We start from the raw sequence: 24,134 nt of genomic DNA, 5'->3' as shown, positions 1-24,134 counted from the left end.
CATGAACAACACCATAATGAAAGTATACACATGCGTACATGCCCGCATTAACTATACTCGTTCTGCGACTATAAGTAGTATATATATATATATACTGTATATATATGTAAAAGTATTAAACGCAAGGGATATAGACAGGGACGCAACTACCCAGTGTCAGAGGGGTATGCAGCAACAATTTTGGCAATCATCAATCTGAGAGTTCACTTTGAGAGTTAAAAATTAAAAGCTCCAACCCATATTCAGTGTTCAAATTAAACAAAGAAAAATTCAAACCTCTTTTAGTTACAGTGTCAGTCTACATTACACTACTACATAATAATAGTTATAATATTAATCCCATGATAGTAATAGCCATATATTGTAAAACAAATGCACTGAAAAATAAAGGAAACTTCCATAATTAATTTTGTACTAATTTCTATACTTGAAAGAGTATATTTCTTTCTATACTTCACATTAAAGATGTGATTGGGCCAGCCCAGTGTCAATCAAGAAAAGAACCAATGGGCCGCTGAGCTAACTTACGTGTTTCATGGGGTGTCAGAAAAAAAAAACTAACGCTGACTTTTTTTAACCAATGCATTACACCGGCACTAACCCATGCGCCGCCAATTAAGCAAAACAAAACGAATGGGCCGCCGATGTACGAGTTTTATGGTCCGTTAAGACAAAAAAAAAAAGAAAAAAAGAGATGTATCGGCCCAAAAAGCACGTCGGCCCACCGGGAATCTCCCGGTAGTCCCGATGGCAAGTAGCCTACATGCCTGGACATCACACTTTAAATCCTACCTGTTGCCTTTCACCATCCACTTATTTACAGTAGCTGCTGTCGCATCAATTGACATGCCATCTCCTTTTCCTCTTTCTTTTTCTATTTTTAGTCCCCGACAGCTTTTTTGCTTTATCCATCTTTTTCGACGACAACTCACTAACGTTACTCGTTCCTGCTCGCTCAGCGCTCACGGCGACCGCGCCCGTGCCCGCCCGCGCGTGTCCGCTCGCGATTTTTAAATTATTATTTAATTCCTATTTTTAACAACATGAAAAAGACTATTCAAACATGACATCAAAATATAAATATAAAAAAATTACAGACATTTCTTGGGGGTGCTGGGCAGGTGCTATGGCTATTATAGGGGGAGCTACAGCACCACCTAGCTCCCCCCTGGCGCCGCCACTGGAAAGCAGTGAAAACAACAGCGAGAGACGGGAGTTCTGCTGTTTGTCAGTTGATGATGATGACGTTTCCTCGTTTCTCCATCTGCTCTCGCGCAGCGCGCTCGCTCCAGTGTTTGAATGCGACTCGAATGTTCACGCGCACGCGGATTAAAACACTTCAAAGTCACGCAGCATTTAAATAAACGTCTAGAATTAAAACATATAACATCATTTAAAATACCATTAATATTAAATCATGAATTTTAAACTCATTGGCCCTCATTTATCATTCTTGCGTAGAAACGGGCGTATATATTGGCGTAAGATTATGCTTACACTCCTCTCATCGCCTGATTTATGAAGCTGTGCGTACCTTTGAAATTCTGGTGTACGCAATACCTGCCCTTGATAAATGCCGCGGCTGAAATCGATCGTCATTAGAATAACACGCCCCTATATATTCAAGTCTCCGCTTCCCCCACGCCCTCATTTTACGCCATGGACACACGGAAGACGGCAAAGAAGAGAAACTTCTTTGAGAAAGAGAAAGCGAAAGGGAAGTGGAAAGAAACAAAATTGATTTCTAGATTTTTATTATTAATGACGCTTATTGTTATTTAGAAGAAGAATGTCGTTATTATTATTATTTGTATTATTATTATTATTATTATTTAAAATAAGAAGAATGACATTTTTATTATTTTGTCAGTCTGAATTATTTTTTTGGTCATTGAAAGCCTTTCATTACTAAACCCAGTCCGTGCACACCTGCCGGGCCTAACCCTGGCCTAACCATCGTTTCAAAGAATAGTAACGGCGAGCGCGTCGAGTATAAACACCTCGTCCGTTTGGGGAGGTGCGCGCGCAGTCTGCGGAGACTCGCGCTGCGGAGCCAGGCGAAAGTATAAACAAGGCTTGAAACTTCAGGTAAAGCGCACAGGCTCGCAACTTAAGGAATACATATGCCTACAAATCAAATGCTTTGGTAAATTCACACAAATTAAACATTGAAGTCCATGTTGCACAAAAATAAACACTTAAGTTTATAATTACTATGTTGTTTTTTTTTTTACAGTGGGTCATAATATATTATATCTTTTAGTTTGTCAGTGCGTTTTGTGGTGTTAGGAATTGTTTTTCTGCGCATTCCCGCACTCAAAACGTGCGTACACCACCTCCTGAGCTGGCGTAGGATTTGAGCGTGCCGTACGCCAACGTCCATATTGATAAATCTCAAAGTCACCGTGGTTTTGGGTGTACGCCAGGTGTACGCTGGAAATTTGGTGTACGCACTTTTGATAAATGAGGGCCATTGTGTAGTTCTATGGCCCATTCATGTGCAAGAAGTAGCCTATTAAAAGTTTTTTATTTTATTTTTGAAAAATTCAATTTACATTTAATGATACCTTGCGTTACAATACTAACGAATAGCTAATAAATAGCTAATACAAGAATAACTAAATGGCAAAAAAAAAAAAAAAAAAAAAAATTCTGGGTTCCAATTAACTAGTGTATTATAATCAACTTAATCTATATTAACGTATTGTTTGTGTGTATGAATTATTATTATTATTATACTAAATAATAATAATAATAATAAGATGTTCATCAGCTTGGCCAGAATGGGAGACCAGCTAAAACCAGCTGACCACCAAATTGTCCAGGCTGGGAAAAAACCTTGATCATACACGCCAGGCTGGGAGACCAGCTAAAACCAGCTACTTCCATCTTAAACCAGCCAACCAGCTTTTTAGCTTGGTTTTAGCTGGATTTCTCGATTTTTCAGCAGGGAGGCCAGGTGTTGATGTTGACGAGGAAAGCATAAAATAACTGGTTGCCAGTTACATGATTTAATGCAGTTGATAAATAAATTGTTTTGGCAAGAGGTTGTACCTCGATCCAAGTATCTTTTTAACAGAGTGTTTATAAACAGTTGTGAGAAAGTAGAATTTCAGTTCTACTGTGAAAGTTGTCACTTAAACATAGGATCAGTCCAGGAAATCAGTGACAAACAAATTATATATTAATATCATCAAACCAAAGAAAACACTAAATTTGTTGGAGACTTAATGGTTCATAATGGTGTCCAGTACATACCAACATGTAACCTATAAGTTGCCAAAGGTGTTCTATATTGGTCCTTAATGGTATCCAATAGAAAAAACATGCCACCAATAGAAGAAAGCAAATCACCAATAGAGACCCACTAGGACCATTACAGTTTCCATTAAAACCAATACAGACAAATAGACAAAACATGCCACCAATAGAAGAAAGTAAATTACCAATAGAGACCCACTAGGACCATTACAGTTTCCATTAAAACCAATACAGTTCTCTTTATAACCATTAAAACCATTAGCAATTCTGTAATGGTTTCTATTGTTTTTTTCAGCAGGGTGGGCGTGGCAAAATGCACTCAAAAGCCTATAAATCCTAAACGAAAACTCAGAACTTCGCAAAAATCGATGAGCATATGTGTCATAACATGTTAAAGAAGCATGGAAAATTTTATGGACATCGGACCAAAGGTGGCGTTATAACTGTTAAAATGCTTTAAAACCATATGTTTCCTATGGTAAATTGCCTGTATTGGCTTTGAATGGTCTTTTCCATCTATGATCATATCATTTTCATATAATAATGTTCAAAGCCAGTGCAGTAAAATTCTCTGGACTCTCTAGATCAATAATTATCAGAAAAAGTTTAACTTCTTCATTTGGATGGCTATAATAGGGTCACATCAAAATGTAGCCTTGACCAATGTCCCCGAAAGCCTTCAGATCTTCTTAAAAACAAGTCAGAACTTGATATGACTCTTAATAAGCATGAAAAATTTCAGACAGATCGGACAAAATTTGCCTCTAGAACAGTTAAAAAGGTGAAAATGATATAACATGGCATATTAAGCCAAGTGGTATTTTACTGCCCCCTGCTGTCATTTCATCATACTACTCCCTAATATTATTATATAATTCATATTTAGACTTTATAATATCATTATTTTAACATTTACAATCACATTTTGTCAAAATTGATCTATTGGAATATTACTATGACAGCTGAGTCACAAACAGAAAGTAAAACGGCATTTAAGCCACGCCCCCAAATACAAATTCATTCATAACTCGAAAACGGAAAGTCGTTGAGCGCTCAAATTTTGATGGTAAGGTCCTCTCCAGGCTCTTGATCGATACGTGTCGTCGCGGGCCTCGGGAGCGCGCCCCCCCCCCCCCCGCGGATCGCTAGTCCGCGGGACCCCCGATTTTGAACGGCCGTAACTCCCGATCCAGACCACCCCGAACCTTGTGTGAGAGCTCGTTGGAAAGGGCCCGTCCTTGGCTAGCTTCGATTCAAATGTGGTGTAATTTGCCCTGGGCATTCCAGAGATAAAAGCCCCAAAATATTTGCATTTGAACGGCCATAACTCCCGGACCCAATCGCCCAAAAACACCTTGATGGTCTCATTCAACAGGGCTCCTCAAGCACTATCTATGCTCTGAGTTTCAGAATTTTTCGCCTTCTGGTTCCCGAGATATAAGTGAAAAACCAAATTCCCATTCATTAATTCATTCAATCACTTCAACTGTAAGATGGAAGCTGTAATACCACTGTCCACTAGAGGGAGCAGCAGGATTACGCATGACCTTTTCATTAGTTTTCAGTATTGGGAAACAAACAAATGTTTTAAAAAGCAATCTTTTTTCTTTTTTTTTTCTTTTCTTTTTTATATTATTAGATCACAAAGGAATTCCTATAGACCAATAAATATATTTTCTCAATAACATATCCCAAAACATAAAAAAAAAATGTGTGTGTGTGTGTAAGCATGCATTATTGACTTAACATGAAAAAATGGTTTGCTTTAGTGCAGAAAACTGGTGAAAATCATGAAGTTTAAAGTGAAAGTGAGCCAATAAGTGGTCTTCTACTGCCCTCTGCTGGCCATTCTTCTTATTAATGAAGTCTTTTCACATGTGCTTTTCACATGTGCTCACATTCATATTTAGACTTTTAAATCACACTAGAAACATGGTAAATCATAGTAAATCATTCTAGAACGTGGTATATCAATGTAAATCATGCTAGAACATGGTAAATCATGGTAAACTATGCTAGAACAGGGTAAATCATGGTAAACCATGATAAATCATGATAAACTATGGTAAATCATGTTAGAATGTGGTATATCATGGTAAATCATGCTAGAACAGGGTAAATCATGGTAAACTATGATAAATCATGATAAACGATGGTAAACCATGCTAGAATCACAGTAAACAATGGCAAATCATACTAGAATGTAGTATATCATGGTAAATCATGCTACAATATGGTAAATCAAGGTAAACTAAGATAAAATCATGGTAAACTACGTAAATCATGCTAGAATCATAGTAAATAATACTAGAATGTGGTAAATTGTTGTGGGAGGGGCCTATTTTAGTAAAATGGCTATAACTCAAGAAGTAAATGAGATATCTTCACCAAACTCAGTACACATGTGTATGGGTTCAATTTTATGGAGATCAGACCATAGGTGGCACTATAACTGTTAAAAAGCTTTAAAACCATATATTTCCCATGGTAAACTGCCTGTATTGGCTGTAAATGGTCTTTTCCATCTATTATGTCAGTGGTTACATGCTTGCTAAATAAATCTTAATAACTTTTGATGCTTTTGTGCTTAAATGCCTTAAAGGCCTTAACTGCTTGAACCCCGATAAATGCTGCTTGCAGCTTTAATTTTTGATAATTATTGATCTAGAGAGTCCAGAGAATTGTCCTAGACTGGTTTGGTTCCGATCGGGCGAAAAACCAGGGACTAGTTCGCAAAAGTAGGTTTTGGACAAAATTCGACATAGCAGAACATTTTCCCTGCCTACATCCAAATCGGAGATAGCCATTTTGTCCGCCTCGAGCCAAGGATTCCAACGATATAAGACACTTGATCCTGGGACAAACGGTCTAAGAGTTGTGAGCGATTTTGAACTTTTGGTTGCTGTAGCGCCACCTATGGTCCAATCGGGGTCATACTCTGATAGGTTGTCCCCAAAGTGAGGCCTACCATCTGGCCAGGTTTCAAGTCTCTAGGCCTTACGGTTTGTCCTGCGCGATGCGTTTTACAAATCCTTACAATTACAATAGGGTTTCAGCATTTCATGCTTGAACCCCTAATAAGAATGAAGGCTTTTTGCCAGTTATAGCGCCACCTATGGTCCGATCTCCATGAAACTCTGCATGCTTCCTCACCATGTTCTGACACATATGCTCTTCAATTTTTGTGAAGTTCTGAGGTTTCCTTTGGGATTTATAGGCTTTTGAGTGTATTTTGCCACGCCCCTTTTCTAAATGACCCTGTTACAGCCACCCAAATGCCAAAGTTCAACTTTTTTGTGATAATTATTGATCTAGAGAGTCCAGAGAATTGTCCTAGACTGGTTTGGTTCCGATCGGGCGAAAAACCAGGGACTAGTTTGCAAAAGTAGGTTTTGGACAAAATTCGACATAGCAGAAAATTTTCCCTGCCTACATCCAAATCGGAGATAGCCATTTTGTCCGCCTTGAGCCAAGGATTCCAACGATATAAGACACTTGATCCTGGGACAAACGGTCTAATGAGCGAGTTATGAGCGGTTTTGAACTTTTGGTTGCTGTAGCGCCACCTATGGGCCAATCGGGGTCATACTCTGATAGGTTGTCCCCAAATTGAGGCCTACCATCTGGCCAGGTTTCAAGTCTCTAGGCCTTACGGTTTATCCTGCGCGATGCGTTTTACAAATCCTTACAATTACAATCGGGTTTCAGCATTTCATGCTTGAACCCCTAATAATCCTACCGAAAACAATAGGGCCTTCGCCCTTTCAGGGCTTGGGCCCTAATAACAAATAATCCTACGGAAAACAATAGGGCCTTCGCCCTTTCAGGCCTTGGGCCCTAATAAATAATCCTTACGAAAACAATAGGGCCTTCGCCCTTTCAGGGCTTGGGCCCTAATAAATAATCCTAACGAAAACAATAGGGCCTTTGCCCTTTCAGGGCTTGGGCCCTAATAATAATAATCCAAACGAAAACAATAGGGCCTTCGCCCCTTCAGGGCTTGGGCCCTAATAATAAATAATCCTACCGAAAACAATAGGGCCTTCGCCCTTTCAAGGCTTGGGCCCTAATAATCCTAACGGAAACAATAGGGCCTTCACCCTTTCAGGGCTTGGGCCCTAATAAAGACATTGATATTATTAATTACAGTATGGTTTGTATGAGAGAGCATCATCAGCAAAACTCAACTGGGGAAATACTGAAGCATTTTGGTGTAATGATAAAACAACAATTTACCAGTTTTCCCTGAAAATGTAAAGCGGATTTTTTTTTTTATCCGTGACCATGTTGTTTGCTATTCTGATCATTCTGAATTCTTTTTTTTCCAGTTTGTGCAATATATTTTTTACATGTGTTTTTAAATTTTTGATTCACGCTTCGCCTGATTTATCAGTTTTGCCTGGATTTACTTTTATTCTGATTGTTTGCTGTTCATGCTCTCGTTCCGTGTTTCCTAGTTTCTCTTTTGTATTATTATTTAACTGCATGTGGATCCCCTTTTCTGCACTTTTCCTTGCCTGTCTGAATGCCCATCTATACAGAAAGACTGACCACACCAGCAGTCACCCTAGTCTGAACATTGCCCTGGAAGCTACCAAGGTAGTCCCAAGGCATCTGAAACTGGCTTCCAGTGTGTGGGACCCAGCACATACGAGCCTGGTGGTCCCGAGGCCGGGGGTCTCAGAGGTTCTTCCACCGCCAGATGCACTTCCTGTAATGGCAGTTGCTATCTTGTGTATTTGGGCGGCACATGCTTCTCCAGGTCCTCCCGAGGTGGTGGTGTTTGCTACAAAACCTCCAGGGGGTGAACTCTCTTTTTGCTCTGACATAACCACAGAGGTCATTCCTAAACTACCTTCTCTGAGACGAACACACAGGTCATCCCTGAACTTCCTCTCTGCCCTGACACGACCACGGAGTTCGTCCCTGAATTCTCTGTCTGCCCAGACACAACCACGGAGGTTGTGCCTGAACTTCCTGTCTGCCTTGACATGATCACGGAGGTCGTCCCTGAATTTCCTGTCTGCCCTGACACTATCACAGAGGTCGTCCCTTAAATTCCTGTCTGCCCTGACACAACGACAGAGGTCGTCCCTGAACTCGCTGCCTACCCTGACACTGCCACGGAGGCCATCTATGAACTCTCTGCTTGCACTGTATTGGCCAAGGAGACCCTCTCTGAACCCTGTGTGTTCCCTGTGATGGCCACAGTGGACATTTCTAACTTCTCTGTTACAGTCCCGCCTGCTCCACCTTGGTGGGTTTCTGCTCCGTCGTGGTTGCTTCTAGCCCCACCTGATCTGCAGTGGTGGTCTCCAGTTCCGCCTGATCTGCCGTGTGGTTATCAGTCCTGTCTACTCTGATGTGGTGGTCTTCTGTTTTGTAGTCCTTTATAGTTTTTCTTGTTGATTAGTTCCCAGGTGTGTCTTGCTTGCCAATCACCCATTGTGTATGACTACCCCAGTGTTTCTCATGTTTTTTGTCTGGTGTTGTCCTTTTATGGATGTTGCGTGTGCTTGTTGTTAGTTTTGTTTGCCTTCCCTGCCTGTGTCTAGATTTATCAGTTTTGCTTGGATTTACTTTTATGTTTGTTTGAATAAATGTTTGCTGTTTATGCTCTCGTTCCGTGTTTCCTAGTTTTTATTTCAGATTATTATTAAACCCTAACTGCATGTGGATCATATTCTCTGCCTGTTTCCTTACCTGCCTAAATGCCCATCCATAACAAATATGTATTGAACAAAACTTACATTCTGAGAAGCTTGCTTCCATAGTGAGTACACAGGATGGTTCAAACAGGTTGACCATTCTGGACAGGATTGATAGTCAAAACCTTAGGGCAGACACAGAGAAAAAGGACTTTAGTAGCCTATAAATTATTTACAACTAGGATCAGGAATATTAAATGTGTTCAGCATAATCTGTTTTCTGTCCATCTAACATCAGAAAAGCAGTAATTGTACCATCTTTTGATTGTACCTCTGTCTCTCTCCTGCAGTCCACACCAGATCAGATCGTTGAACATGAATCCCACCAGTGTGTCTTCTAATGTCCAGAAGGGTCCTGTGATGGCTACATAGCTGTGCATGAGGTCTCTCGTCTTACTCCAGAAGAGCAACTTTAAAATGATCGAAGCTTCTTAAAACCAAAGCAATCAAATCCAAGATAGATCATGTCAATTAATCACAGTCTTTGTAAATATTTTGATATGGGCAATTATTTAATTCAATATACCACTTTAGTCATTTTACTAGCTGTAAGTAACTTTGCAACCATGCAATCTCAGTCATTAGAGTATTAGTAGACTGCCTGTCTAATATCTGCTAACAGTTTATTTTGATGGTGCACCCAAAAGCAGGGCCATCGCTAGTGGGGTGAAAGGTGGTGACAGTTATGCCCCAACTGCCCATGGGGCCCCACAAAATCCAGCAGTTATGCTATATAGGCCCCAGTTGTATGAATAATTCTAATATGTATATAAGTTGTATGCCTGAGGTTTAAATGAAAACCACAAAAACATGCAATTTGGTTAAAGATTTTTTCCAAATATCTGCTTCTCTTACCTCCCTAAAAATGGTTTAGTCTGATCTAAAGTATTTATTAATTATTCAGTCATTGACAAACATCAGACGGACCCAATAAAATTGTAAGTCCCACTCCAGCTCGTGAACAGAACCAATCAGAGTTGAGGCGGCAGCTACCTGAAGTTAACGCTAAACTTGGTGGCAGAGCAGGAGACTGACTGACTGAAAAATGTCAGGGATAAGAAAACATAAATCAGGGTACCAGAAACGCCACGAAAAGAAGGAGAGGGAGGCCAGGAGAGTTGTCGTACCCCAGTCGATCAAGACGTTCTTAAAGACAGGTTAGTGTATTGTTATTTCGCTGGGAATAAGAAAACTACAGTTTACAGCCTGCCGGGCACTGTCACTTTTCATTATCGGTGCGCACCACAATTGACCAAATGATTACGTGGTCAAAATCCCTGTCTTTTTATACTATTGAAAATCGAGTTAAAAAAATTACACAAGTCACGACACATTGCATTATGCACCTGGCCTGCCTGCTGATGTATTTTATTATATCAAGAAAACACAAATACAACACACTGAACTAAAATTTATTAGCTTTATTTAATCATATATTACCAGTTCCATATGATCTTTATTAAAAAAATAAGACAATCTTTTTTATTTATTTTTTTATTGACTGCATTCTTGTCTATTTCAAAATGTTTACTTTTTGATTTATGAATTATAACAGACTGATGGGGGGCAAAAAACATTATTTTGCTGTTATTTTTTTTAATTGGTTTTAGTATTATTTAGCAATTTATTGCTTTTTGTTAGTTTTTATTAGTAGTAATTTTTATATACACATTTAACTTTTAAAATAAAGGTTAAAATAATAAAGGTTTATTTATTTATTTATCAGTCAGGACAGTGCATTTTAACCAGAATTAGCCAAGGGCTAGTTTTCCTCTGTAGTCCTTTTGGCCAGTTGTATAATGGCACCCTAGGGAAAGCATAATACCTTATAAACAATTGACAACTATAAAAGTACAACTGTAGTAGTACAGCTGTGTTTGTCCGCTACAGAGTAGCTGCAGCAGAGGAACAATATGAAAGTGTTAAAGCTCAGTAAAATTAGTTCAGAAAAACAGCATAGTTATACGCACAGGCAGCAACAACAAAGAATTTGGTAAAAGCATAAAAGCAGCAATCTAAGTAGCATGCACTGTCAGTAAAGCAGGTTACAACATTTGTTAGATGCAGATTAAGATAATAAGCGTTAACATTATTAGCAAGGCCCTAAAACCATGCAATAAATATAGCTGCAAGCAGCAATTAACGGGGTTCAAGCATTTAAGACCTTCATGCATCAACTATGCTAGGCCGAACCGAAATGTAGGCCTGAAACCATAAAATATCCATGATGGAGAATACACAAATTATATAAATCTATAGTCCCAGTGCACACTAATTCTTTGAAAAAAATAATGGTTTTAAACGTGTTTATCAGCCAATGCTGGATAATGATAACTATTAGATTAAAAAGATTTCTTGTCCCTCTTGTGGACAGCAGTAGTATTAAAGGCTTCATCTTCAGTTGAAATGATTGATAGTTTAGAATTTACTGTGAGCCCTCTGAGCATCAGAAATCCATGAAACCAGGCATGTTTCATCAAAATCAGGAGATATATAAAATATATAAAAAACTATCTGCTAAACGGTTTCATCGATCGAAATTCTTTTGACAACTTTTTGACATGAGGGTCCCTAGATGATGCATGTGAAGTTTCGAGCAAATTGGACAAACAGCCTATGAGGAGTTCGAAAAAGTAGAGTTTTCAAATAATCTAAAATATTTAACAAATGATTTGATTGACAACAGTGTTTCTTGAAGCAAAGTTGTACAGTATGAGGAGATCTATCAAATGATATGCATATTGTGTGGATGTGGGAAAAAACACGTGATTACAGAGCCATAAAACTCGTTAGCACCATCTAGTGGCCGATTTCTTTTAAAATTCTGACAGACCTCTAGGGCCATGAGTCGAACATGCCCACCGTGTTTTGTTTTGATAGGCCTCTGTTAACGTTGTCTAATAGGTGCTCAAACTTCACTGGCTAATGGCGGCCATGTTTTTCAAAATACGCCAATGTCCTCATAGAAAGACATGGCACCCTGGACAAAGACACTGCATGCCAATTTTCAAGTCAATCGGACTAACGGTTGCTTAGTTATAGCTGTTTTATGCATTTTCGTATTATAGCGCCACCAAGGGGTGAATCACCTCCGATTTTTTTGTGTGACCACAGAATGAGCTCGAACATGAGTATAACAAGTTTGGTGAAAATATCTCAATGCTTTCAAGAGTTATAGTCATTTTAGTGAAAGTGGCCCTGCCTACTTCGAACGTTTTGGCGTCCCATCGCGAGCGTCAATCACCGATCGTAATTCTTTTGACAACATTTTACCATGAGGGCCCCTTGATGATGCATGTCAGATTCCCTGAACAATATCTGAAACACCAGAGCATACCACAGCGCCGACTGTGATACTGACCAGTCTCTTGTAGCCTCCAAGGTCAAACTGAAGCCCAAGAAACTTCACCACACGAAACAGAAAGGTCAACCAAAGATCATTACCTGCAAAACTGCCTATGCAGACAAAAACCAGGAACTCATCAAGCGACTTGAAGAGACTCTGGCCAAAAGAAAAGGGCTGAATGCAGAATATCAATGGAATTTCCTCAGGAATACCATCTTTGACTCTGCACTCTTAACATATGGAAAGAAAGAGCACAAGAGCAACGGACTGGTTTGAGGCCAACATTATGGAATTGAAACCAGTCATTGAAGCCAAACGGGATGCACTGATCAACTACAAGTGCAACCCCAGCCAGCAAAACATGCAAGCACTGAGAACTGCTCGCAATGAAGCACAACGAACAGCAAGATTTGCGCAAATGATTATTGGCTCCAACTCTCAGACAACATCCAGGAAGCCTCAGACACTGGCAACATCAGGAAAATGTATGAGGAGATCAAGCAGGCAACAGGCATACCAACAAGGAAGACCAAGACAGGAGATGTCATCACTGACAGGGACAAGCAAATGTGTTGTTGGGCCGAGCACTACCTGGAACTCTTCTCCAAAGAAAACACTGTTACCCAAGAAGCCCTCGATAGCATTGAAAACCTGCCTGTGCTGGATGAACTGGACACTGAGCCAACTTTGGAAGATCTCAGCAAAGCCATCAACGAATTAGCCAGTGGCAAGGCACCAGGTGAGGAAGGTATACCACCGAAAATCATCAAGTGCGGTACACCAGCTTTGCTGGAATCCCTGCATGATCTCTTATGCCTCTTCTGGAGAGAAGGGATGGTGCCTCATGACATGCGAAATGTGAAGATCATCACACTCTATAAGAACAAAGGCGACCGCAGAGACTGCAACAACTACCGGGGCATCTCACTGTTGAGCGTAGTGGGCAAGTTGTTTGCTAAAGTCGTCTTAAAACGACTGCAAGTCCTTGCTGACCGCATCTGTCCAGAGTCACAATGCAGATTCAGGGCTAAAAGAGGTACAGTGGACATGATATTATCTGTGCGTCAGCTTCAAGAAAAATGCAGAGAACAGCAGATGCCACTCTTCATCGCCTTCGTCGACCTCAGTAAGTTCAGTTTTAAGAAAATCGCAGCACATGGAGAACCACAGTAAGTGATGGAATCCAAAGGGGAGAAGTGAAGAGACTCCAGCAGTTGAAGGACAAAAGAAGTTGCAGGAAGGAGGGGAAACAAAGCCATGATTCCAACCCGCCATCCAGCTTTGTCTGCTTAAATTTTGGCAGAGACTGCCATGCACGGATAGGACTGCTGAGCCACTCCAGATGTTGCCTACAACAAGATTGATTGAAAAAGATAAAGGCAGCGCAGCCATTGTCTTTTGAGACAGAAGGGGCCTACTATGTAGGCATGAGAGCATAAAAATGACCCATGGGTGACTTTGATTGGATTTTTTTTGCCACTTACTATCAAACTTTTGACATCTGGGCATCTGTGTTTAGCCAACGACCTATGATTTCAAACTTCCTACGGTGGTTTCATCTTGATCGGTCAAACGGTTTCAAAGATAATGGCAAATGTTTTTTAAGCGCTAATTTACAACATTGCGCAAACCATAAGGCAGAACCTAGAATGTTTGGTATTGTTAGACTCGGCAAGGATTCAGGAATGTAAGGAGATCACGACTCCCGTGAACATAAGTTAACCAAATCCAAAGTTATAAGCATGTAAATCATGATCCGAAACTTCTCATACTGTTTCAGAGCATCGACCCATATCAAGTTTTGTAACGATACATTCATGCATTCTTAAAATACAGCATTTTCGTACAAAATTCAAAATGGCCGACGCCCAAAATGGCCGATATGGAAAAATTGGATATCAGTCACCTCGGCATGCGCCTTGAATCTAACGAGACCACTTTTATGATTTTTGGATAAACCGTTCAGAAGTTATAACCAAAAAAATATATTTTTCGTATATCCGGACCAGTAGGTGGCGCTGCACCGAAACGCAGCATGTAGCCTCAGGTCACCATGTTTGGTCTGAATACGATAAAGCATTGTGGAGATACAGCCTTACGTCTGTTTTTGCAAGCGCTACGTAAAATTAGTTTGCACGGTCAACTTGAATTCCATATATTTTTGTCTGCATGGTCTGAAGATGATCTGGTTAAATTTTCGTGAAAATCTGAGCAACAACTACGACGAGTTAGAAAAAGTAGGTTTTAAAAAAAAATCAAAATGACAGAAAGATTTACATGACGGAAAATGACATCATAAGATGCAATCGAATCGTCTTGAGCCGAGGAATTAGTGGGAATTTTGTTTCTAGCCCTTATGGTTAAAAGGTTATTAGCATAAACATGAGTGAAACTTTGGACAGTTGGTGGCATTAGAGGGATTGAGTTAGAGGCTCCAAATTTGCTATGGTGACTGTTCAGACTGTCCTCTATCAGTGTGCCAAATTTCATAACTTTTCTATGGGCTGCCATAGACTTCCATACGGAAGAACGCCAACGATTTCAATAGGTGCCTACGCACTTTCAGTGCTTGGCCCCTAAAAATATGACACAATAGGGCTGTTACTGTTACCGGCCTCAGACCTAGGGGATATCTGGACTGGCAGCAAAGGACACACAGGCAGTGAAGCACTGTGTATCTGTGAAAACACTGTGAATTAATAAAGAGACAGACAAAATGAGTGTCGTTCCTTTGGTGCGTCAGTTTACTTCTGAGATCGCACCCGGAAAAAAGCTAGTCTCTATAGTGTGCTTCACAGGAGCGCTCAAGCGCCATCTGCTGGCGTGGCGGTGAACTGATTCTGAACTATTGGTGTTCACATAAAAAAAAAATAGGGAGGTATCGGTTTTCAATTAATTATTGAATAAACATTTTAACACCCTTTACATTACCAATCAAATGAAATCAGTATCAACAAAATTCATCTTTGCAATATTGAATATTGAGCAAGGTGGCGATGATTCGTTCAAACATAATTCCACACAAAACTCAACACTCAGACCCCAAATCAACAATCTAGGACCATAAATTAAGTGGGCTCCAGCCAGTCTAAGCCAGTCATAGCGATGAACGATACATTAGTATGGTAATGCGTTGGACTCACGGACATTTAGATGCTATGGACTGCACGTTGGTTATCTTATCCGTGTGAAGAGGACACTGATTCGCTGGACTCTTATCAGAGTGTTTCTAGATCGAGTGAGATCTGGATTTTGTTTGCTGCTGTCGGGGAAGAAGATAGTGAGCTGATGGTCAAGTAAGAGCCAGTGTGTTCGTATGTCCTCACGGAGGATGAAAAGCAGCTGAACTGTGGGGTTTACTGACTAAGGAATTCAGGTGATCTTGTTAAGTTGGCTTGAGAAAGCCAACTTACTGAAATCCTATTTAAACTTATTAAGTTGGCTTGGGAAAGCCAACTTACTGAAATCCTATTTAAACTTATTATTAAGTTGGCTTGAGAAAGCCAACTTACTGATATTGTATTTAAACTTATTATTATTCTTCGTCTTCTTCTTCTTATTCTTCTGACCCAAAATTTTTCAACTCTAACTCGCCCTAGACCGTTCAAGCTACATACTCCAAACTCGGGTCAGACCTTCAGACTGTTCTGACTTGGTCTGCTAGGTAACCCTTCCTTTTACAGTCCCCTAATTACTAGGTATTTACCTGGTAAATATATGGTAAGTTATAGTTGGTTATTGGTAATTACCACAGGTAACAAGTATGTAAATGCAGAGAAACTACAAACTAATTACTAGGTATTTACCTGGTAAATATATGGTAAGTTATAGTTGGTTATTGGTAATTACCACAGGTAACAAGTATGTAAATGCAGAGAAACTACAAACTAACTACTAAGTATTTACCTGGTAAGCATATGGTAAATTATAGTATTTTAGTGTGTAATTACTTAAGGTGATTAGTATGCAATTACAGAGAAAAAGGGAAAAAAACACCACTGTTAAATATCAACTCAACAAAGTACTGTGTACTTGTTACATGTTTAGGTTGGTAATAACTCCGATTTAATTGTGTACTTCCTCAAAATGTAGGCAGACTATTTTTAGAAACACCTCCAGTATTACCCATCAATTCAAGTTATGTGCAACGTTACCAAGGAAAACATGACAATTTACTCAGTAAGTAAAGTGCAACTGTACTGTAAAATGAAGCCTTGTTTATTTCCATGGTATTACCGGAATTGTACCATATCATTCCCTTTTCCATAGTCACATTTTTATTTATTTTTTTTCCTAGTATGTCCTGCAACGTTACCAAGGAAAACATGACAATCTACTCAGTAAGTAAAGTGCAACTGTACTGTAAAATGAAGCCTTGTTTATTTCCATGGTATTATCAGAATTGTACCATATAACCTGATCATTCCCTTTTTCCATATAGTCACAATTTTTTACCTCGTATGTCCTGCAACGTTACCAAGGAAAACATGACAATTTACTCAGTAAGTAAAGTGAAACTGTACTGTAAAAGGAAGCCTTTTTATTTCCATGGAATTACTGGGATCTTACCCTATAATCTGTAATAGCTACGTAACTGTAGCTATTACAGATTATAGGGTAAGATCCCAGTAATTCCATGGAAATAAAAAGGCTTCCTTTTACAGTAACGTTACAGTTTTACTTTACTTACTGAGAATGTTCAACGTGATCTCATGGGAATACGTGTGTATTTTTACGTAAAGTGTAATTCTACCATACGTACATTTACTTACGTTTTATACACACAGAAACGTATAGTATCTACAGCACTAAAACGTAAAATGTTTGTATTAACAGCACAAAAACATAAATTATTTACGTATGAACAACTCTAGCGACGTACATATTTGTACGTATTCTTATTTATGCATATTAAAATCGTGGCATTAATGTTTTGACTCTATTGCATTCAAATGTCTTATCATGCCCATACAAAAATGTAATATATGGCCATATATGTACTTATATTTTAAATAGCATGACATATATTTGACTTATCTGAGAACACAATATATGCCTGCAACATATATGAACATTTATGTGTCCAAACATGTGAAGAAAATATTTGAGTTCATCCATATATGATACCATATATCTGCATATATTACAGTATAGTATTGATTTCTCGCATATATGGACAACATTAAGTATAAATATGTGACATACATATTTGTTTTCCACATATTTAATAAATGTATGTAAACATACACTGTAACCCTTTACTGTAAATTTACAGCGAATTTCTTACAGAATTGTACTGTATTTCCATAATACAGTATTAAGCTGTATCTTTTACAGAACAGCTGTAGCACATTTCTGTTTTCATCCCGATAAATTCGTAATACAGTATCATACTGACTGTATACAAGGCATTGCATTGTGGGATTGATTTCTTTCTTTCGCGCTCAATTCAGTTCAAATGTGACGCGTCACGCAAGCAGACAGTTACTGTAGGCAGCTACTACAGGCAAACTTGTTTTGCCAGCGGGATTCAACTGAACAGAATAATCATTCCTGTTATCAAGATAAACAATGTCTGGGAATCTGTGAGCAATTTTTAAGCTTTTGTGCGCTTCGGTTCGTGTTTCAAACATTAGTTGCCTGTGACGCATCAGAAAATGGACGACGTTAATGTGAAGACGGTTGGAAGAATTTGTCATCTGAATAATCTAACCTGCGCGTGACGATAAGTGGGATTTAGAGTTTGAGAAGATGGAAAATTGTTCAATTGAGTGATACGGTAAGCCAACATATACATTTTTTTTTTGCGTTCGTATTTCTACATTGCTTCCACGTATTTGGTTTGATTTTGCGAACGCGGTTTACTAACGTTACCGTGGCCGCGCAAGCAATTCACTGACTCTGTTCCATTTGTTTACCAAGAAACTTCGACATTTCACATAGGCCTAATAGGCAACATTTACCATGCTATTTGCATGACGTGCTTTTGATATATATATATTTTCGTTTCAGGCTTTGTAATCTGATGTCCAGTGTTAATGTAAGTGCTTTTAAGTAGTGTTACAGTTATAGTCTATGTGGTAAAAAAAAAAAAATGCTATCAAATGCTGTCAGTTCTGTGATCGTGCTTTTGAATCGTTGTCAGAATTTTGCTAGCACATGAAAATCCATGTTCCTAATGCTGTTTTCAAATGTAGTATTCCTGATTGCCATCCCATGGTCCTACAACTACTCCCACAATTCAAAGAAGTTAGACGGTGTTATCCTTAAAGCAGATAAATAGAGATTATTCAGCAAATCTCATTAATCTGTAATATGTTTTATGTTTTGGTTCTGTTGATCATGGTTGTGCTGTCCTTTTTAAAAATTGTTTCATGAATTTGCAACGCTTATGTCCAGCAATCTACATTTGCCAGAGAGTCCACGCCTTATTTCCTGGTATGTAAACATTAAAGGGGTAGTTTAAACCTAAAATGAAAAGCCATCATTTACTCACCCCACTGCAAAATATGTTTTTCTTAATTAGTGTTTTTTTTTTTTTTTTTTCAGTCCAGATATCTAAAATTCTTACATGAAAAAGCAGGCTGTAATAGACAAGTAAAAATTGTCTTGTTTTCTGAAAGAATAAGTCAAAATTAAGTGAGTTTATGCTTAAAACAAACAAAATTATATGCCAGTGCATTTTAACGTTCTAACCACTGATCTATATAATGACTATATATCATTCTATATAGATCAGTGGTTCTAACCCTAACCAATTTTAATTTTTAGTTGAAAAATTGAATTCATAGAACTATGAATAGACAACTACATCGAACCACAGTGGAACCCACAGTAGTTATTTTAATTATTAATATTATTTATTTATTCTTTTTTATTATTATTCCATTACAGGTCAATCTCTAAGCAACCAGTGCTGGATATTACGTTTGGAAGGTCAAGGTGTGTGTGGAAAGGATCACAGCCTAACTTCATCACTGGCCTGGCAGCGCTGTTTGCCTCCTCCTATGAGTTCAGCTTGCAGTACCAGGAAGAGGCAGCACCTTGAGTTTGTTCAGAGATTAGTCATTAGCATATTTGCCATTCATATATATATATATTAGACTGAATTGTGTCACTAACCTTGACTTGACAGTATTTATTAAGATGACTACTGGTATGAACAATATGGCCCTGGTTTCCATACAGGGCTTAGCTTAAGCCAGGTCTAGGCCTTAATAAAATTAGGGTATTTAAGCAGCTTTTATAAAAATGTATCATACAAAAAAAAAAAAAACATTACTGGTGTGCATCTTAAGACAAAACAGTGGCAGTCACATATTTTAAGATATGTCAGTGCAAGTTATTTTCAGTTAAAGGATTAGTGAAAATTCTGTCATTAATTACCCTCATGTCGTTCCAAACCTGTAAGACCTTTGTTCATCTTCAGAACACAAATTAAGATATTTTTGATGAAATCTGAGAGGTTTTTGAACCACCCATAGACAGCAACGTCTTTGCAACTTTCAATGCCCAAAAAGCTAGTAAAAACATTGTTTAAATAATCCATGTAACTACAGTGGTGCAACCTTAATATTATGAAGCGATGAGAATCCTTTTTGTGCACAAAAAAACCCCAAAATAACGACATTATTCAACAATCTCTTCTCTTTCACGTCATTCTCCTACGCTGTTGATGTAGTGTAAACAGTGTCAAGTCACCTTCATTTATATAGCGCTTTTAACAATATAGACTGTTTCAGCTTTACAGAGATAATAGGAGATTACAGTAGCATAGATTGTTTAGGCTTTACAGCAGCTCTAGAATAAAGTTATTAGATCGACTATTTTTGACCGTCAAAATGCAGGTGGACACAGCTTCAGTGAGTTGTTCAAAATCTTTCTTTTTAGTAAACTCTGTGTACACAATGTTCTCAATGCTCAAGTTCATGTGTAGAGCCCCTGATGATACTTCCAGCACAGTTTCATTTTGTGTCGAGCCTTCTTAGTGTTTTAAAAATAGTGATTTTTGATGCTAGCATAGAAGTGCCCCAAGCACTCCCATTCAAAAGGCAATTTGACCAAAAACACAAATACGGTCAAACTTAAAAGTGGCGTTTCCATTCTAATTATGCTTTTAAACGAAGGTTTGCCTCAGGTAGAAAAGGCTAGTGCAACGCTTATGGGTTCTACGTCAGAACGTAGGCTTTGTCAGGACTCTGGTTTGATCTTCAGCCTTTCTGCTGTGTTTGTCTTGTGTCTTGATTGTCAGTTCACCTCACTCTACTCTCACAGCTGAATCCCATCCTAATTAGTGCTCTCACTCTCATTAATCACACACCTGTTTCCCATTTTCTGCACTGATTTTCTCCACTACTTATGCTTCTCTCTTTCTTTGGTTCTCTGTCAGTGTGTCTTGGTTTCAGTCCGCTTCACCACTGTCCCCTTGCCTGAAGTCTCGTTTTGGTTGCTTCTAAAGACCTTTAAAACCTTGTCTGATTATTTGATCCTGTTTTGTTGTTTATTTGCCCAGTTCCTGTTCCCTATCTCAACTCAGCTTGCTCACCCGGCTTTTGACTCCCCTGCCTTCGTCCTGGACTATTGCCTTGGCCTCATCCTTGAAACTGTTGATCCGCTACTGGTTTTTGACCCCAGCCTGTCCATTGGATTTAGCCTCTGTCTCGCCCTCTTACTTGGTAGCTCGGCTACCAATTATTTTATGTTTTGCATTGTTTTGTTTTTCAAGCTTTTGGACAATAAATTCTATTCTGAATTGATCTGCTCTTGGGTTCCTATTGTCTCTGCACCTCCCTAACAGTACACACTGACCAGGATGGACCCAGCAGACCAATCTCAGCTACGCTCAGCTGTGGAGGCCCAGGGTGCGTTACTGGGACAGCATCAAGGGGAGCTGGTGGCCGCTCATCAAACCATGGACTCTCTAGTCAGCCAGGTTACTGAACTTACAGAGACTATTCGCCGGATGCAGACCGATCGCAATCCTATGGCACCGGCCATCGAACGCCCTCTTGTCACTCAGGAACCACGCATCAACAACCCTCCCATATATTCCGGTGAGCCTTCAATGTGTCGTGCATTCATGATTCAGTGTGAGGTGATATTTTCTCTGCAACCCCTCACTTATGCCTCAGACACTGCCAGAGTGGCATTCGTCATCTCCCTTCTCGCCGGCCGGGCCCGGGAATGGGCTACTTCTGTCTGGGCTGCAAAGGCAGCGTGCTGTGAGGACTTTCTCAGCTTCAAGGCAGAATTTGTCAAGATATTCGACCGCTCAGCGCTCGGTAAGGAGGCGTCGCGGCTCTTGGCAGCACTGCGTCAGGGGAGACGTTCAGTGGCGGACTTCGCCATTGAGTTCCGCACCCTCGCAGCTTCAAGTATGTGGAATGAAGCAGCACTGGTTGCCAGGTTTACGGAGGCGCTGGAGGACGACCTAAAGGATGAGATGTATGCTCACGAACTCCCTGAACACCTGGATGAACTTGTTGACCTGGCCATCCGCCTAGACAACCGTCGGGATCTTCGTAGGAGAGCTCGGTTCCCTCCATCCATGTCATTAGTCGACCTCGCACCTACCTCCTCCGTGTCTGCTGCTCCAGACCACCTACCTGCTCCTGAAGCTATGCAGTTGGGCAGGTACCGTTTGTCTGCAGAGGAGAAACAGAAACGTCTGTCTAAGGGACAATGTCTCTACTGTGGTCGTCTCGGACATTTTGCTTCGTCCTGCCCGGCAAAAGCCAACGCTCGCCAGTAAACGTGGGGATACTGGCGAGCGCTACTTCTACCACCCCACCCACTGGTTCCCGCTCCATGCTTCCAGCTTCAGTCATTCATAAAGGTGCTGTTCACCAACTCTCTGCCCTCATTGATTCGGGAGCCGAAGGGAATTTTATTGATTTTTCTTGGGCCTCGAAGAGAGGCATTTCTTTTCAGTCTCTTTCTCCTATCCTTTCAGTTCTCGCCTTGGATGGGAGGGAACTGACCACTATTTCTCAGACCTCTGTTCCTTTAGAGCTTGTCACCTCTGGCAATCACAGAGAAGAAATAGTGTTTTTTGTTTGTCACTCACCCCTCACTCCCGTGATCCTTGGTCACCCCTGGTTAACCACTCACAATCCTCACATAAACTGGTCAGAGAGCACAATCTTATCGTGGAGTCCACATTGTCATGCCCATTGTCTTGTGTCTGCCTTGTCTCCTGTCTCCTCTGTCCCTGTGTTGCAGGAAGAGCCGATCGATCTTTCCAGAGTTCCTGAGGTCTACCACGATCTGAGGGCGGTCTTCAGCCACTCCCGGGCCTCATCTCTTCCTCCGCACCGTCCCTATGATTGCGCCATCAACCTTCTTCCGGGCACTTCTCCGCCTAAGGGACGGTTGTTCTCCTTGTCCGCCCCCGAACGGGCGGCCATGGAGAAATATCTATCAGAGTCTCTGGCGGCCGACATTATTCGTCCTTCTTCCTCTCCGGCGGGAGCGGGGTTCTTCTTCGTGAAGAAGAAGGATGGTTCCTTGCGCCCCTGCATTGATTATCGGGGGCTGAACGACATCACCGTTAAAAACAGGTATCCCCTGCCGTTGATGTCGTCGGCCTTCGAGATCCTGCAGGGGGCAAGGTACTTCACGAAGCTGGACCTCCGCAACGCATACCATTTGGTTCGGATCAGGGAGGGGGACGAGTGGAAGACGGCTTTTAACACCCCCACGGGACACTTCGAGTACCGGGTTCTTCCCTTCGGTTTGACTAACGCCCCAGCCGTCTTCCAGGCGCTCGTCAACGACGTGCTGAGAGACATGATCAACAAGTTTGTCTTTGTGTATCTGGATGACATTTTGATCTTTTCTCGTTCACTCCAGGTACACATTCAGCATGTTAGACGGGTGCTGCAGCGCCTGCTGGAGAACCAACTGTTTGCTAAGGCGGAGAAGTGTTCTTTCCACAACCAGTCAGTTCCGTTCTTGGGACACATCGTTTCGGTGGAGGGGATTCGTGTGGATCCCGCTAAGGTAAGAGCCGTCTCCGACTGGCCCACACCTGGCAACCGAAAGTCACTACAGAGTTTTATCGGATTTGCTAATTTCTACAGGCGGTTTATCCGTAATTTTGGCCAGGTGGCGGCCCCTCTGACTGCATTAACCTCCACAAGGACACCGTTTTGCTGGTCCTCATCCGCCCAGGCGGCCTTTGATGAACTCAAGAAGAGGTTTTCATCTGCACCTATATTAATTACTCCAGACCCTACCCGGCAGTTCATTGTGGAGGTTGATGCGTCAGAGATAGGTGTCGGAGCGGTTCTTTCCCAGCGATATTCCCTTGACAACAAACTGCACCCTTGTGCATTCTTCTCTCACCGATTGTCTCCCACAGAACGGAACTACGACATCGGCAATCGTGAGCTGTTGGCAGTGCGGCTGGCTTTGGGGGAGTGGCGCCACTGGTTGGAGGGTGCGGTGGAGCCTTTTCTGGTTTGGACTGATCACCGGAACTTGGAGTATATCCAAACCGCCAAACGGTTGAATTCCAGGCAGGCTCGCTGGGCACTTTTCTTTGGTCGCTTTAATTTTACCCTGTCTTACCGGCCTGGTTCCAAAAACGTCAAGCCTGACGCACTCTCTCGTCAGTTTCCTGTCCCGGAGGACGCAACCCCGCCAGACACCATCCTTCCTCCAGGTCGTGTGGTGGGGTCCGTCACCTGGGACATCGAGAGATGCGTCAGGCAGGCCCAGTCGGGGGCAGAGGTACCAGAGAGAGTCCCGGCGGGTCTGCTGTTCGTTCCGGAGTCGGTTCGGCCGGGGGTTCTGGAGTGGGGCCACTCGTCCAGGCT

At 40.8% G+C, this 24,134-nt stretch overlaps 1 protein-coding gene across 1 annotated transcript in view; it reads right to left on the bottom strand.

Moving 5' to 3' along the window:
- Positions 1-24,134, bottom strand: part of LOC307153911 (ADP-ribosyl cyclase/cyclic ADP-ribose hydrolase 1) — a 479,938-nt gene that overhangs the window by 245,826 nt on the left and 209,978 nt on the right. Inside the window, exons 3-4 of the mRNA XM_079863707.1 lie at positions 9,241-9,379; positions 9,012-9,094 (exon numbers count right to left, since the gene is read on the bottom strand). Coding sequence (XP_079719833.1) covers positions 9,012-9,094; positions 9,241-9,379 — 222 coding nt within the window. The remainder of the gene's footprint in view (positions 1-9,011; positions 9,095-9,240; positions 9,380-24,134) is intronic.

This window comes from Squalius cephalus (assembly GCF_949319135.1).
Source record: "Squalius cephalus genome assembly, chromosome: 25".
NCBI classification, from domain to species: domain Eukaryota; kingdom Metazoa; phylum Chordata; class Actinopteri; order Cypriniformes; family Leuciscidae; genus Squalius; species Squalius cephalus.
This window is presented reverse-complemented; position numbering and strand designations above follow the sequence as displayed.